Genomic DNA, 16,023 nt, shown 5'->3' with positions numbered 1-16,023 from the left:
GGACGATTTTTATCTAATAAACTCACAATATTCTTTATGTATGTTTTTTCCCAAAGAAAAAGTTGGGATTGAAATAAAATACAAATTGACTATTTAAAATATATTTATTAATTTCATTGCACTGTGCCATTGCACTTCACTTTGGTTTCAGTTATAATAAATAAAAATAAAATTTCGCATTAATATCTCTAATACTCTTATGACTTATGACTATATAAATTATTGTAGTGCATTCGATGTCATTTCGAAAAATATTGCTCGACTTCATAGCAATTTAGTCAAGAGTTGGCAAATGTGTGTAAAATTTATTGAATAATAAATTTAATCGTTTGACAAAAAGCAATTGAATATGTACTTCCGGCATAACTGATAACATAAATAGCTTCAGAAATTCAAGACACTGTTGGTGGATAATTAGATAAATATTTAATTACATCACATTACATTAATACATCACTGGAATGAAGATAACTTTTTAACAATTAAAACTATAATATACTACTCCAAGAAATTAACGCACGACCTTAAAAATAGGTCATTTTTGATGTCTCGAATTTCCTAAACCTGTTCCGATTTAAGTGATTTTTTAATATGCCTATTAATAATAGCCTTATTCTTTAACAATATCGCTGTAATAATATTGTTGCTAGACAGGTAAATTGTCATTGTATACCGGGTGTACCAATCAAACTGTGATTGTTTCTCAAAGTTCTCGTCACCCTGTCGAATATTCTAGCATTTAAAAAATACTGAAATTAAAACACAACTATAGCCTCGCTTTTTTAACATTCTGTTTTTTGATTCATTCGCTTATGTTGGATAATAAAAAAGTTAGGTACAACTAGCCATGTTCTTCATCAATACAGGGTGTTTCTAAATAAGTGCTACAAACTTTAAGGGGTAATTCTTGATGAAAAAATAATGACAGTTTGCTTTATAAACATATGTTTATGCTTTGTTTCCGAGATACGATATGTTGAAATTTTTCTTACAAACTGACGATTTATTTATTGCTCTAAATCCGGTTGAGATATGCAAATGAAATTACATATGTTTTAAGAGGTAGTTATTCCGAATTTTTTGATATACAATTAAAAATTTTATATTTTCCATTGGCGCGCTTACGGGTCATATTACCCGGATGCACGCCAATGGTGAATACAAAATTCTTAATTGTATGTCAAAAAATGCGCAATAACTACCTCTTAAAACCCACCAAATTTCATTTGCATATCTCAACCGGTTTTAGAGCAACAAATAAATTATCAGTTTGTAAGAAAAATTGCAACACCTTGTATCTCTGAAACAGTTTATTGCGGACATACGTTTATAAAGCAAACTGTCATTTCTTTTTCATGCAGAATTACCCCTTAAAGTTTGTCGCGCACCCTGTATTGATGAAAAACATGGCTATTTGTTAAAGTACCTAACTTTTTTATTATCCAACATAAGCGATTGAATCAAAAAACACAATGTTAAGAAAATATGTGGCTATAATTGGGTTTTAATTTCAGTACTTTATAAATGCTAGAATATTCCACAGAGTGAGGTGAACTTTGAGAAAAAAACACAGTTTGATCGGTACACCCGGTATACAATGGCAGTTTACGTGTTTAGCAACAAAATTATTACAGCGATATTGTTAAAGAATTAGGTTAGAACATATTAAAAAAATCACTTAATCTGACTACAAGTTTAGGAAATTCGAGACATCAAAAATTACCCATTTTTAAGGTGGTGTGTTAATTTCTTGGAGTGTATTTCTCAATCAAAAATATAATCGAATGACTCTCATCACTTAAAGAGTTCTATAATCAATTATCCACAAACTATTCACAAACATACACCAACATAAAAACTTCGTTGCCAACTCTCAAGCGCATGTTTGCCCCCAACAAATTTCCAAGAACTTGCTGATGAATAACACTGCTTGATCGTACTCCTTCGCAAAGCAATTAATTGGCTAAACAAAAAAGAAACAAACAAAAGACTAAACAAGACATTACACAACAAAAATGTCACACTCCAGCCCTCAGAGACTGACGAGCTTCGGTGGTCCACAATCAGGAGACGCCATATCAGCCATACTAACCGGAATATTCCTCTGTTGCGAACTACAAGATGGCACTAGTGGCGTCGCGACGGATACAGGTGTCAAACCGGTACCGCCGCCCATTAGAGATTCAAAGTTGAACATAATTCCGGTAGAGGGAGTAGACACAGGGCCTCCAAGTATGTCTGATACCGATTTGGGGGCCGTGGCTCCTACATTTAAAGTGCTAGGTCTGGTAGGTTTCGAGATTGGCACTGTGGAACTTAACATCACTTTTTTCGTAGGACTAGGAAGTAAGAAAATATCATGTAAAGGTTCTATGTATTCGGATTTAACACGTTCGTTGTTGTAGTGGTTGTATGGTTTGACGTCTGGGGGACTTTGGGTGCTCAAGCGACACTGCGCCTTGTGGGACTCGAGGAGGTATTCTAGGTGGTCTTTCATTTGTTGGAGTTCGTGCATTTCATCCTGAAGTATTTGCTTCTTGTGTTCTAGCTCCTCAGTTTCCTAAAAGAAGAAAAACAATTTTAAATTATGTGCCATATCGACATATTATTAATTGACTGGAAAGCTTATCTTTCTAAGACTCCGCATAAGTTTATAGCTCCTCATTATTTAGCTACTAAATGTTTTGCTCGGCCTATATTAAAAAACTCGACAAAAAAATGTGAAACTATGCGAAAATACATAGTAGAATCTAGAAATAGAAGGAAGAGTAACGAACGAATACAGAAACTATCGAAATACTGAGACCGCTGATGCAACAGAAACTTTTTTTAGGAAAAAATTTTTCTTTGCCGAGTTCTCGGTGAATGTTTGAAATATATGACTAAAAATGTGATGCGACATATGTGAGAAAAGCAGATAAGTTATACAGTGCGCTGGAATAAGTGTTACCCCCCACCCCCTTATCAACTTAATTATTTTTAGCGCATAAGAAAAACGCTCGGACAGGTCGATTTTTAAAATAATCATAGTATATTATGGCATCAATGTTTCGAACTTTACGCGATCCCTCTTCAAGTGACAGGCATAACTTTGATTTTTTTAAATGGGAAAGTACATCTTGTGACACCTCATTTAACCTTCCGATGACCAACCTTTTTTTGTTACACGGAAAACCAAGGGGGAAAATGACCCCAGGTCAAAAATTTTTTTTTTATTTTTTTTTTTTTTTTGGCTTGGACTTAATGTAATTCAGCCAGTCACAACATGAGTATTAGTGTCATGTGTAGTGTGTATGTTGAGTAAGTGTCTTGTTACTTTGCAAAGTCGACGTCATTAGCGTAAAACTACTTGGAATTACACATAATAGACGGTATTTTACTAAACATCAACTTCAGAATATATTTTTTATTCGTAAAATATAGGGATTTTTTTATTTCAAAATATGAGGATATCTAGAATGATAATAAAGTCAAATAAAAAAATAATGAGTTAAAAATTGAAAATACTTTTGAATTTATTAAAGAAAAACATACGCTGGGGTCACAATTTCCCCCGCTTGATCATCCGAAGCTTAAAAGCTTTTGAGATACTGATTACAAATGTATAATACTTTAATCCTGTTTGAAAACGTAGGCGCAAAATTTCGGTCGAATTATTTTTAAAAGCATCCATTTTTTTCGAATCCTGAGAAAACTAATAAGTATTTTTGAAAAATTTAAACGCAGAATAAAGATTACATTATTACGGAGGCCTAACAAAAATTTCTTTTGAATGATATATTAATTAAAAATCAGACTAAATTTTCTCTTTTTTTCACCCCTGTGACCTATTAAAATAAACATGATAGAAGTTCTCAGGGACTTTCGACCGTTAAGAACACTGTAATATTTCATTCCGTGTTTAAAATTTTCAAAAATATTTATTAGTTTTCTCATGATTCGAAAAAAATGAATGCATTTAGAAAGACTTCGACCGAAATTTTGCGCCTACTCTATCAAAAAGGATTAAAGTATTATACATTTTTGTAATCAGTATTTCAAAAGCTTTTAAATGAGGTGTCACATGATGTACTTTCCCATTAAAAAAATCAAAGATATGATTGATGCTATAATATACTATGATTTATTTTAAAAATCGACCTGTCCGAGCGTTTTGTTTATGTGCTAAAAATAAATAAGTTAATAAGGGGGGGGGGGGGGCGTATGAAAAAATAACACTTATTCCAGCGCACTGTATGTGAAAGTACAATCACATCGGAACTTAGTGTTTACACATTTCTTGATGTGAGTGAAAATAATGAAAGGAAATAAGAGCAAAACATTAGAAACAAGAAAAAACGAGAAAATAGATTAAAGATTAAACATAATAATTAGAATATTCATTTGAAGATGTAAGTTGATAAATAGTAAAATGACTGTGAAAACTAATATTTAGCATCAGTGTTATATAGTAATGGTGAAATAAATGGAAATTAATACAATACAGTTAGACGTGAAGGGATGAAATGGAAGATGGCTAGTATGAGAATCGTAGTGACAACAAAATAAAGATAAAAAATCCTACAGAAGTAAAAAACTTCGTTTGTACAATGGTATAAAAAAGTTTATTAAAAACCATTAAAAGTCATCCAAAAGGATTCGCAAAACGTTTTCGATCTAGATCAGATCATCTTCAGTGCGTTCTGCTTAGTACATGAAACTAGCAACCTTATGAAATTGGTAACATCGAGAAATATGGTTTACATGATACTTATATAATATTTATAGCGACTCCAAGTCGATGTTAAAAGATTGAATGTGTTAGTGAGTGCTCAAAGGGCAACATGGTTCCCTGTTCGATAAAAACTTGTGGTTCTTGTCAGTTCAATGGACACAGACCAAAATAAAGATACATACACATACAAGAATCAATATGGAACTATAGTAAGAACACTGCAAAAAGAGATTGCGATTTAGGAAACAATAGATGATGTTATGGAAAAATGACTGGAAGGCTTTTTAGTTGATCTGGCAAAAACAAGCTTCTTTAAAAGGAAAGTATCAGGTTAAGAGAATTAAACGATTATTTCAGTAAATTTTGCCATGAGAATATAAATTTTACCGTGACATAAATGACCTTTTGAGCGTTTATATAGATATATCGCCCAACGCGACGCTTCACAAACATGGACCATCAAAATGCGTTTAATGGCATTTAAAATGTGGGTCTACCGTGGAATGTTACGTATACCATGGACACACATCGCACAAATAATTAAATACTAGAAGAACTTAACATAAAAACTAGACTCACCACAACTATCAACCAAAATATACTGAGATTTTTTGGACATATATACCTAGAAGAAGAAAGCATGGAACGAATGCTAGTTGAAGGCAACTTAGCGGGCAAAAGATTCAGAGGAAGATCACCAGCACGTTGGTCTGGCCAAATAAAGGACATGACTGGTTACTCATTCTTCGAACCAAAACAACACGCTCAAGAGAGACATAATTGGACAGAAATAGTCAAATAAATACGAAAGAGAATACATAGAGGAGGAGGATAGATATAAAAAAGAAATAATGTAAACTTACCATTACGAGCGAATTGGTATGATCAACTCTTCTCTTTCTGCATCTGGCTGCAGCGGCTTTGTTTCTTTCTCTTCTAATTCTTCTCCTCTCCTCTTCTTCCGGGCTGCAATTGAGATCTTTAGTCGGTTTTCGACCGCCCATGTTTCTGCGTGATTGTCCGCCAGAGCTTTTCTGGGATAAAGGGGGAGTCAAACGGGTATCACAATCCGAGCTTGATTGGGAAAGAGTGCTACTATGCCAAGCCGGTTGAGATTTAGATGAAAAACTATCTGCGTCTGAAGCGGAAATGTATTGGTTGTGACCTGAAAGAAAATATTAATATATTCTTAAATGTCTATTATGGCATGTAACGAATTTGTTTTCTAATAAAGCAAAACAGCAAAACAGAAGCATTTGAGAAGTGGCTATATCGGGTAATACTTAAAATCCCGTGGACTGACCGAGTTACAAACATAGACATATTAACAATAGACCAGGCTAGGGATATGCCACTCAATGCATCGGGGTGTAACGCCAATATCAAGTACGGTGGTCTAGCTATCTTTGTCTGCCGTACGAGTGTGAGCGTATCTATCAGAGGTGGGAGTAATGGAACGACACGGACACAGAGGCAGGAGCCATCATGTGCTAGAGAGAGAAAGCTAAGCGCCAGTAGGGAGAGATAGATAGACCACCGACCCGAACTGCTCCGCGTTACGCTATTTTTCGGACCTTGCCTAATCTATGTGTTATTATATCTATGGTTACAAATACGAGGTCCTCAGAAGAATGAAGAAGTACTGACCAACATTATCTCTAGAAAGTTACAATACTTTGGGCACATTATCCGAAATGAATGCAGATATGTCGTCCTACAAGCCGTTGTGCAAAGAAAAATATTTGGAAAGCGAGGTCCAGGAAGAAAAAGAACATCCTTGTTAAAGAACCCAGAACCTGGTTCAACACATCTGTACAGTTTTTTCCACGCGGCTGCAGATAAGATAAATATTGCCATGATGACTGCTGGGAGTGGAAAAGTACCGAACCAACTAAATTTTCCAACTTTCTTTATCGCCTCCCCAAAAATATGTAGATGTACTCTATTCCCATGGCGAATTAGGGTGCAAGCTGAAGACCGATTATTGTGACACGACAGTTGTGTCACAGAAAATGGAATTTGTTCTTTTAAGTACCATTTTGCAAATAAGCTCTTATTTTGTGGCAGCTATAAACGACATTTGCACCTGATGTACCTTCCACAACGGTTTTTAACTCATAACTGTCATATTTATAGGACATTTTTTTAAAGTTTATAATTACTGGCCTCAAAAAACGTCTCATTGTTAACCTATTAGTTTGTTAATATCAATAGATAAATCCGAATGTTTCATTACAAAGCAATAGTCGTGAAAGTTTACACTCCAATTAAATATTTGTCTGCGTCTCTACGCGATAAGCTAAGGGTAAAAGGAACATTCCATAAAGCTCAGCTCAGATTTTGTAGAGTGCATATATATTTATCTGTCTAAGCCCAGAAACAGATGAACCACTCTGCAGCACTACTCTGTGGCGCCACAGTAGCTTCCAATGATTAGCTGAAAATTCCAGCCACTGTCGCCGATCCTCACTGCTAGTGGCGTCCATTAAAAAATCATTGGCGCTACAAAATCGCCTGTCTAAGCCACTTTGTGGCTCCACTCAGTAGCCTGCAAAGTGGCTCGTCTGTTTCTGGGCTAATTCTTTGTTGTTTTACTTTGCCGTTGTAGAATTGACTATAGGTTTCACCAATATTTAGAAAATGAAATTTAGAGGCCATCCAACCGTGAATTTTTTTTTAAGTATCAGACACCAACTAATCGTGAACTACAAGATAACGTGTTGTGTAGGCGATTAAGATAGCTGAAGAATTTATCATACAAGTTTCAATACACAGATATCATAAATTGCATAATGTTGGTTGTTAACAATATCGAGATAACGTATTACCAAAATAGAAATGAAAAATTGTCAAGTTGTAAGCATTATAAAATAATAATCACCTTTTAAGTTTGCAAACAGTTAATAAACAAGTACAATACAGATAATTATAATTGTTATTGCTATCGTTATGACGTAGATTGTCTTTAAATTAATTGTTAGGTGAAATCAAAACTGGGATATCCGGATTTTTATTGAATACATTTTATTATTGCATATGCATAATATATCATAGTATTGCCCACAGAAATCACTGGTTAAGTGAGAATACAGCAGATCTAATCTTCTTAAGGTGCCTTCTCATTACGGAAGGTTGGCTATAACTACAGCAAATTGATCTCTATCTTAAGCTGTTCTTAGTATTAAATGTATGTGTGTCCATGTCTGTCTGTCTAGTAGTCTAGTCTCTTACGTTCTTCAGCCAGGAGCATTTTCTTCTTCATGGACCTCTTTCTTCCTTCTTTCTTCCTTTGCACTGTGTCATATGCCTTCGTTAGATCTACCATGAGAAAATGCAACTCTTGGGCTCTTGACAGCCTTTTTTCTATTACATACTTGAGTTATACAGAAAATGTTGTCTATTGTACTCTTCACATAATAGATCTTTTAGAATTCTTCCGTGCAGTCGACTTAGTGTGATAGTTACGGTAATACCTCTGTAGTTATTTGGATCTTGTTTACTACCTTTCTTATGTATAGATGTTATCCATCCTTCTTTCCATGTCTGTGGGTACCAGTTCTCCATTTAAAAATCTGTTCATTAATGTTGTTATTATTTTAGCTAATTTGACAGTACCACTTTAAGTAGTTCTGCAGGTATTCCTTCTAGCCCTGGGGCGCGGCCGTTTTTTAATAAGGATATTGCTTTTTTGGTCTGTTCTTCGTTTATATTAATTGGCTGTCCTGTGACCTCGACTATATTGTATGATGTGGTCCTGTATTCTGGTCTGTTTTCTACCAATAGTGATTTGTAATGTTCATCCCATTTCGTTGTTGTTATAGGGTTTATCAGTTTCTTCTATTTCGCTTGACTGGTACAGTGCATAAATAGTTACCAATTATTACGTCAAAATCTGTTCTTCTAATTTTATCCTAAAAATAAACATTTTTCTGAAAACAACTGATAACGCAGTAGCCTAAATATAAAATAACAGATAAAAGAGTTTTTCAAACATACCACAAAACTTTCCTTGACGTTTTTTTATTAACAATAGCTTATTGTATAAATACATTTAAAAAACTATCTCCGTATTAGGCTAATGTTCATTGAAGTTTAACGATACGCTCAACCTTGATAAGGAATGACTATTTCTTTGTTTTTGTTATCCTCACTAGTATTTTCCCATAGTTATTTAGATTTAATTCAGGTTTCCTAATGTGCGTCAAGCATCTACGGAACGAATGGATAATATCAACTTTTATTTTTATTTTTACATTTTTATGGGCACCATATTAAGAAAAACAGTTGCGAAATAGAAGACTACAGGAAAAATGTAATTCCATGGAACTGTATAAGAAAAAAATGTCATTAGGCTTGGGGTTTTTGCAAAGTTTAATTCGTGGTATCATTTATGTATAAACAAGAGTAAGAATCCCGCTAAACGCGGTAAAAATGAGTGGCGCACACAATATTCCAGCTACAAAAATTCTGATATTAATACAGTGTGTCCACGGTTGGGGTGCCCAAGAGGAGAAACTTTTTTATTTTCAATTTTAGCGAAAAATGTCATTCTTGATAAAAAGTTTTGCTTGTTATAAAACCCCATAAAACGAAATAATATTCAAGTTTTTCAAATCCTGCTTAATTTTGTAGCCAATTTTATGTAAATCCCTATAAATTTTTGCACTAAGTTCGAAATCGTAACAATAATCTAGTGTTGCCAAGCCACAATATAGCTTAGTAACTGTCAACTCCGATAAATAATTTGCGAATTGTCATTTTTTTTTCGACAATGTTGCGTTCAATAAAGAATTTATCTGGTGATAAATGTCATTATTAAAATTATTAGATTAATAATTATTATTTAATTAATAAATAATTAAATGTTTCAAGGAGAACGAAAAAGTCTGGCTTCATATTCCAAAGAAGCGAAAAGGATATTCGCCCAAGTTAATAGGGTTGTTCTAGCAAACAGTCAAACTACAGTCGGGTGCAAAATTAACCGGACACCTTAAAAATGAGTAATTTTTGATGTCTCTTAATTTCTAAACCTGTTCGATTTGAGTGATTTTTTTAATATGTTATAGCTTTATCTTCAACAATATCGTTCCAATAATATTGTTGCTAAACAGGTAAATTTTCATTGTATACCGGGTGTACCAATGAAACTGTGTTTTTTTCTCAAACTTCGTATTGCCCTGTGGAGTATTCTAACATTTACAAAATACTCAAATTTAAACCCAAATATAGCCTCATGTTTTCTCAACATTCTGTTTTTTGAGTCATTCGCTTATGTTGGACCGTTAAAAAGTTAGGTAGGTACTTTAACAGTTAGCCATGTTTTTTATCAAATCAGTATGTTTTTAAATAAGCATGGCAAACTTTATGAAGTTATTCTACATGAAAAAATAATGACAGTTTGCTTTATAAACCTATGTCCGCAAATGCTTAATTTATAAGATAGAGGGTGTTGAAAATTTTCTTATAAACTGACGATTTATTTATTGCTTTAAAACCGGTTGAGATATGCAAATGAAATTTGGTGGGTTTTAAGACGTAGTTATTATACAACTTTTGACATACAACTTAGAATTTAATATTCACCATTGGCGCGCATACGGGTAATATGAGCTGTCATATTACCCGTATGCGCGCCAATGGTGAATATTAAATTATTAGTTATATGTCAAAAAATGTGCAATAGCTACGTCTTAAAACCCACCAAATTTCATTTGCATATCTCAACCGGTTTTAAAGCAATAAATAAATCATCACTTTGTAAGAAAAATTTCAACACCCCTCTATCTCAGAAACGAAGCATTTGCGGACATACCGTATATAAAGCAAACTTTTATTATTTTTTCATGCAGAATTACCCTTTAAAGGTTGCCATACTTTTGATGAAAAACATGGCTAGTTGTTAAATTACCTAACTTTTTTATGGTCCACTGTACGCGAATAAACCAAATAGCAAAATGTTTATAAAACATGAGGCTGTAGTTAGATTTCAATTTCAGTATTTTATAAATGCTAGAATATTCCACAGGGTGATGCGAAGTTTAAGAAAAAAACACAGTTTCATTGGTACACCTCGTATACAATGAAAATTTACCTGTTTAGCAACAATATTATTAAAACGGTATTTATTGTTAAAGAATAAGGCTATAAAATATTAAAAAATCACTTAAATCGGACAACAGGTTTAGGAATTGCGAGACATCAAAAATTACCCATTTTTAAGGTGTCCGGTTAATTTTGCACCCGAGTGTAGTTAGAAACAGTCAGCAAACAGTTGGTCAGTGAGAGAACATAATACAGTCACCAGTGCTATCCCCTCTACTCGCGCTGGTCGACTAATTCGCTGATGGTTTCAAACCGTTTGAAACTGATGCTAGAACAAACCTATTATTGTTACAATTATTTCGAACTCAGTGCAAAAATTTGTAGGGATTTACATAAAACTGGCTACAAAATTAAGCAGGATTTGAAAAACTTGAATTTGATTTCGTTTTATGGGGATTTAGAACAAGCAAAACTTTTTATCAAGAATGATATTTTTCGCTAAAATTGAAAATAAAAAATTTTCCTCTTGGGCACTCCATCCGTAGACACACTGTATTACGTGGCGCAAAAATATACATAATATTTTCATTTTGATGGAAAATAAAATTATAGTTTTATTTTGAAAGATTTTTCCATAGTATTTGCTAAATTTGAAGTAAAACGCGCCACAAAAGAGCCTCAAAGTGCAAACTTTATCAAAGGTATTTTTGAGCCACGAAATATTCATATCAGCTCTTTTGTAGCTGGAATATTTTGTGCGCTACATCAGTTTTTCAAACTTTTTTTATAAATTAAATGTATAAAAACTTGAATGTAATGTTTCTCGATTACACGCCTTTGTCGCATTATCGCCCAAATGGTCTAGCTAGTGGTTACGACACTAAACTTGTGATAGGGCAATCTGAGTTCATATCCTAGCCATACCAATTAGACCAGTAAGGATCTGCGAAAAAACGTCTATTTTTGGATGTGAGAGGTGGCATTCGGATTTTTGCAGATAAAGTTAGGTGACACCTTCAGTAATAATAATTGACTGCTCCTTCCCAAATATGCCCGGAACATTAATAAAAAAATTGAAATATTAAAAAATTTCGAAAAACATCGATTTTTTTCTGCTTTCTTTGCTTATAACTTTAAAACGATTCGTTTTGGAACAAAGTCGTAGAGAAATAAAATAAAGATAATTGAATTTTGTATGATATACGACTGGTAAAAGTTATTACCTTTTCTGCAATATAGCAATAAGTACAAAATAAGGGGGCAAAATAAGTCTGTTGTTATTCAATATTTTTTAACAACCTTGGTGACACTTAGAACCTTAGTAATTCGCTTAGGAAATTGTTTGTAACATACTTAAATCGTGTACCAAATTTCATTAAAATCGACCTAATAAATTTTCCGTAATAAATTTGCAATCTAAATGTTTTTAAAACAGTTCAATTTTTTTAAAATCTTTCTGAACAAAAAGTAGACCATTTAGAAGTTGGCTAATTTTTTTACATATAAAAAGGTGCTCTACTTATCTAATACACTTTACAGAATTAAAATCGGATTATTTAAGGGGCCCCAGCAATGTTTTAAATTTATAAACAATTTTTTGGCTTATAAACAAATAGCTTTGTTCAATAATAAAAAAATTAATTTTTAGCAATGCAAATAATTAAAACCGGTATAATTTGACTTAAACTTTCAAACGCTGTCAGCAGAATTGCTATTTTTTTTTAATCGAACGTTATTCGCGTTCAAAAATTGCAATTTCTCGATTTTTTGAAAGTTCCACCGCGTTTATCTCGAAAACTATGCATCCTACGAAAAAACTTGTAAGAACATTAATTTTTTGCTTAGAATTACCCAAGAAACACAAAAAAAAATTTTATTTTGCGAAAAATCGATTTTATGTAATTCCTCAAGTTTTTTGTTTATAACCATCTTATCGACATCCGGATCAACTGTTACCCAAAAAATTCGTGTTCTACGGGTCAAAATACATAAAAAAACTTGGGTAAGTCCATCTAAATAAAGGAGCCTCAGCACTAATTTTTTTATAAACCAAAAAATTGTTTATAAGTTTAAAACATTACTGAGGCTGCTTAAATAATCCGATTCCAATTCTGTAAAGTGCATTAGATAGGTGGAGTACTTCTTTATATGTAAAAAAATTGACAAATCTTTGTATGTTCTAGTTTTTGTTGTGCCAGATTTTAAAAATTTTTAATTTTTTAAAAAAAGTTTAGATTGCAAAATTATTATTCAAAATCTAGTACGTCAATTTTAATGAAATTTGGTGTACAGTTTTAGCACATTACAAAAATTTTCTAAGCGAATTAGGAAGGTTCCAAGTGTAACCTAAGTGATGGAAAATCATTGAATAAGGACAGGCTTGTTTTGCCCGCTTATTTTATATTTATTGCTATTTTGAAGCAAGGGTGATAAATTAAGACATTTTTAACCAATCGCATCTGATAGAAAATTTAATTATCTTTGTTTTATTCCTATAGGACTTTGTTCTAAAATGAATAGTTTTTAAGTTATAAGCAAAAAAGTAGAAAAAAAAACGAAATTTTTTGAAATTTTTAAATTATTTATTTTTTTATTAATGTTCCGGGCATATTTGAGAAGGAGCATAAATCAATTATTATTAACGAAGTTATCACCTAACTTATCCGCAAAAATCTGAATGCCACCTCTCACATCCACCTAAAAATAGATCCTTACTGGTCTAAATATATTTTTTAAATAACTCTTTGTGCCCATCGAATGTACAGGGTTATTCACTATATTTTGACCCCTCTGTTAACTGCTTTATTTACAGAATTAGAAAAAAATGTAAAATAGAAAAGTTATTAGATTTTTCAAATATGATTTTTTGACATATATAACATACTAGTGACGTCTGGGCGTGATGACGTAATCGACTATTTTTTTAAATGAGAATAGGGGTCGTGTGCTAGCTCATTTGAAAGGTAATTCAATTCTCTATTAAGTAATATAAACATTAGGATAATTATTTATACAGGATGTCCAAAAAATTTTTTTTAATTAAATTAATTGACACAAAAAGAAGAATGTATGTAATTTATTTAATTTAAAATACATTTTACTGCTGTTAGAAAACAGAAATAAAAGTTTATTGCACAAATAAACATTGATTTTTGCTTAAATTCAATGTTCAAACTGCCAAGAGGCAGATGGGTGGCAGCTTGAACATTGAATTTAAGTGAAAAGTAATGTTTATTTGTTCAATAAACATTTATTTCTGTTTTCTGACAGCAGTAGAATGTATTTTGAATTAAATAAATTACATACATTCTTCTTTTTGTGTCAATAAATTTAATTTAAAAAAATTTTTTGGACACCCTGTATAAATAATTATCTTAATGTTTATATTACTGAATAGAGAATTGAATTACCTTTCAAATGAGCTAGCACTCGACCTCTACTCCCATTTAAAAAAATAGTCGATTACGTCATCACGCCCAAATGGATGACGTCACTAGTACGACATATATGTCAAAAAATCATAATTTAAAAATCGAATAACTTTTTATTTTACATTTTTTTCTAATTCTCTAAATAAAGCAGTTTACAGGGGGGTAAAATATAGTGAATAACCCTGTACAGTAGATTTTTGAAGTTATAATTCTTTAGGCACGAGGGTGAATTTTTATTTTCCCGGTGTGCATGCGCACACGGACAGTATGGTATTAGTCGCTCAAACGTTATACAGGATCTGATTGGGTGTTAAAATCATCTCTGTCAATAATTGTTCAATATGGAGATTATGGATAAACAATAAATGTTGTGTATATTAGTTTTTATTGTTGTGATGGCAGAGAAAAAAGGAAGTTTATAATTGTAGTGACTTTTTATATAGTTTTTAAAAGCGACAGGTACGTAATAATTGTGAATGTTTCAGTATCCTAATAAAAAATTACATAGGTATATACCTACCTATTTGGAAAATTTAATGAACCTACCAAAATAGTATGTAATGCTTTGATTTACATAATTTGATTACCATCAAAATTTCTACCAATATTCACCTAATATATTGTTATTCCACAAAATATTCCTTTAATTCCACAAAAATCAAACTAAGTTGATTAAATTCATATAAGTAATAAACAACTGTCAAAAGTTTATGGTGTAAACGTTCAGTTAGTGTATATTCCCACATGACAGATACGCGAAGCTGGCGCAATGGGAAAGCACTTTGATTTTCGATCGGCACGATACGGGTTCGATCCCCAATGCAAGTTACTATTTTTTTTCTACATTTTATGATTGTAAGTATATTATTATACAGGGTGTCCAGAAACTCTACCGACAAACGAAGACAGGAGATTCCTCAGATAATTTTAAGACAATTTAAACCAATTCACCTAGTCCGAAAATGCTTCTTAAGGGAGTTAGGCTACGGCTCCACGGGCGGGAAATTGATGCTAGCAGTAGCAGTAAAATGAACTTAAGGTTCCGCGGAACGGAATGGGAATAGCCGAACTGAACCGACTACGCACAAGTCCTGTAGTCGGTACAGTTCGGCTATCCCTATTCCGTTCCGCGGAACCTTAAATTCATTTTACTGCTACTGCTAGCGTCAATTTCCCGCCCGTGGAGCCGTAGCCTTAGAGCTCTTTGAAGATGGCGTCATGAAATTAGTTTTTCTTAAATACCTCCAGAACGCTTCTATTTAGAAAAACGAAAATTGGTATGAATATTTACTTTTCAGAGATGAATCGATTCCATCCATTGCAAATTTCTAGTACCGGTCATAGGCGTCCGTTTTGGGTAGAGCAACGGGTGTTTTATCGCATAACTTTTTTGTCCTTAACTTTTATGCATTTTTGACACCGGATTATTAAATTGTGAGGTATTCTAGTACTAAAAGGTACTCTTGCTTTAAGTCGGTAGGATACCCCGTTTTCTAGAAAAATCGATTTAAAAGTTTTCGTTTTTGGAATTTGAAAAAAAAATTGAAAGAACTTTTCAACAAAAAACGAAGTATTTTAACAACATAAAGTAAGAGTAACTTTTAGTACTCGAATACCTCATAATTCAATAATCTAGTGTCAAAAATGCTCAAAAATTCAAGACAAGTAAGTTATGCTATAAAATAGCTGTTGACCTACCCAAAACGGACGCCTATGACCAGTACTAGAAATTCGCAATTAATGAAATCGATTTATCTCTGAAATATAAATAAATGTACCAGTTTTCGTCTTTCTAAACAGTTTTTTTTTTAATTTTTTTTTTTAATTCAAAAAGCG

General features: G+C 32.7%; 1 protein-coding gene across 4 annotated transcripts in view; it reads right to left on the bottom strand.

Moving 5' to 3' along the window:
• The window catches only part of LOC126887246 (transcription factor kayak), a 225,338-nt gene that overhangs the window by 6,852 nt on the left and 202,463 nt on the right, over positions 1-16,023 (bottom strand). For 3 of the 4 annotated variants that reach the window (XM_050654655.1, XM_050654656.1, XM_050654658.1), the window contains exons 3-4: positions 5,578-5,879; positions 86-2,560 (exon numbers count right to left, since the gene is read on the bottom strand). In XM_050654655.1, the coding sequence (XP_050510612.1) occupies positions 2,033-2,560; positions 5,578-5,879 (830 nt within the window). In that variant the 3' untranslated portion in view covers positions 86-2,032. Of the gene's footprint in view, positions 1-85; positions 2,561-5,577; positions 5,880-16,023 lie in introns of those variants that run through there. The other variant, XM_050654657.1, reaches the window with a different exon arrangement.

This window comes from Diabrotica virgifera, chromosome 6 (genome assembly GCF_917563875.1).
Source record: "Diabrotica virgifera virgifera chromosome 6, PGI_DIABVI_V3a".
In the NCBI taxonomy this organism is placed as follows: Eukaryota; Metazoa; Arthropoda; class Insecta; order Coleoptera; family Chrysomelidae; genus Diabrotica; species Diabrotica virgifera.
This window is presented reverse-complemented; position numbering and strand designations above follow the sequence as displayed.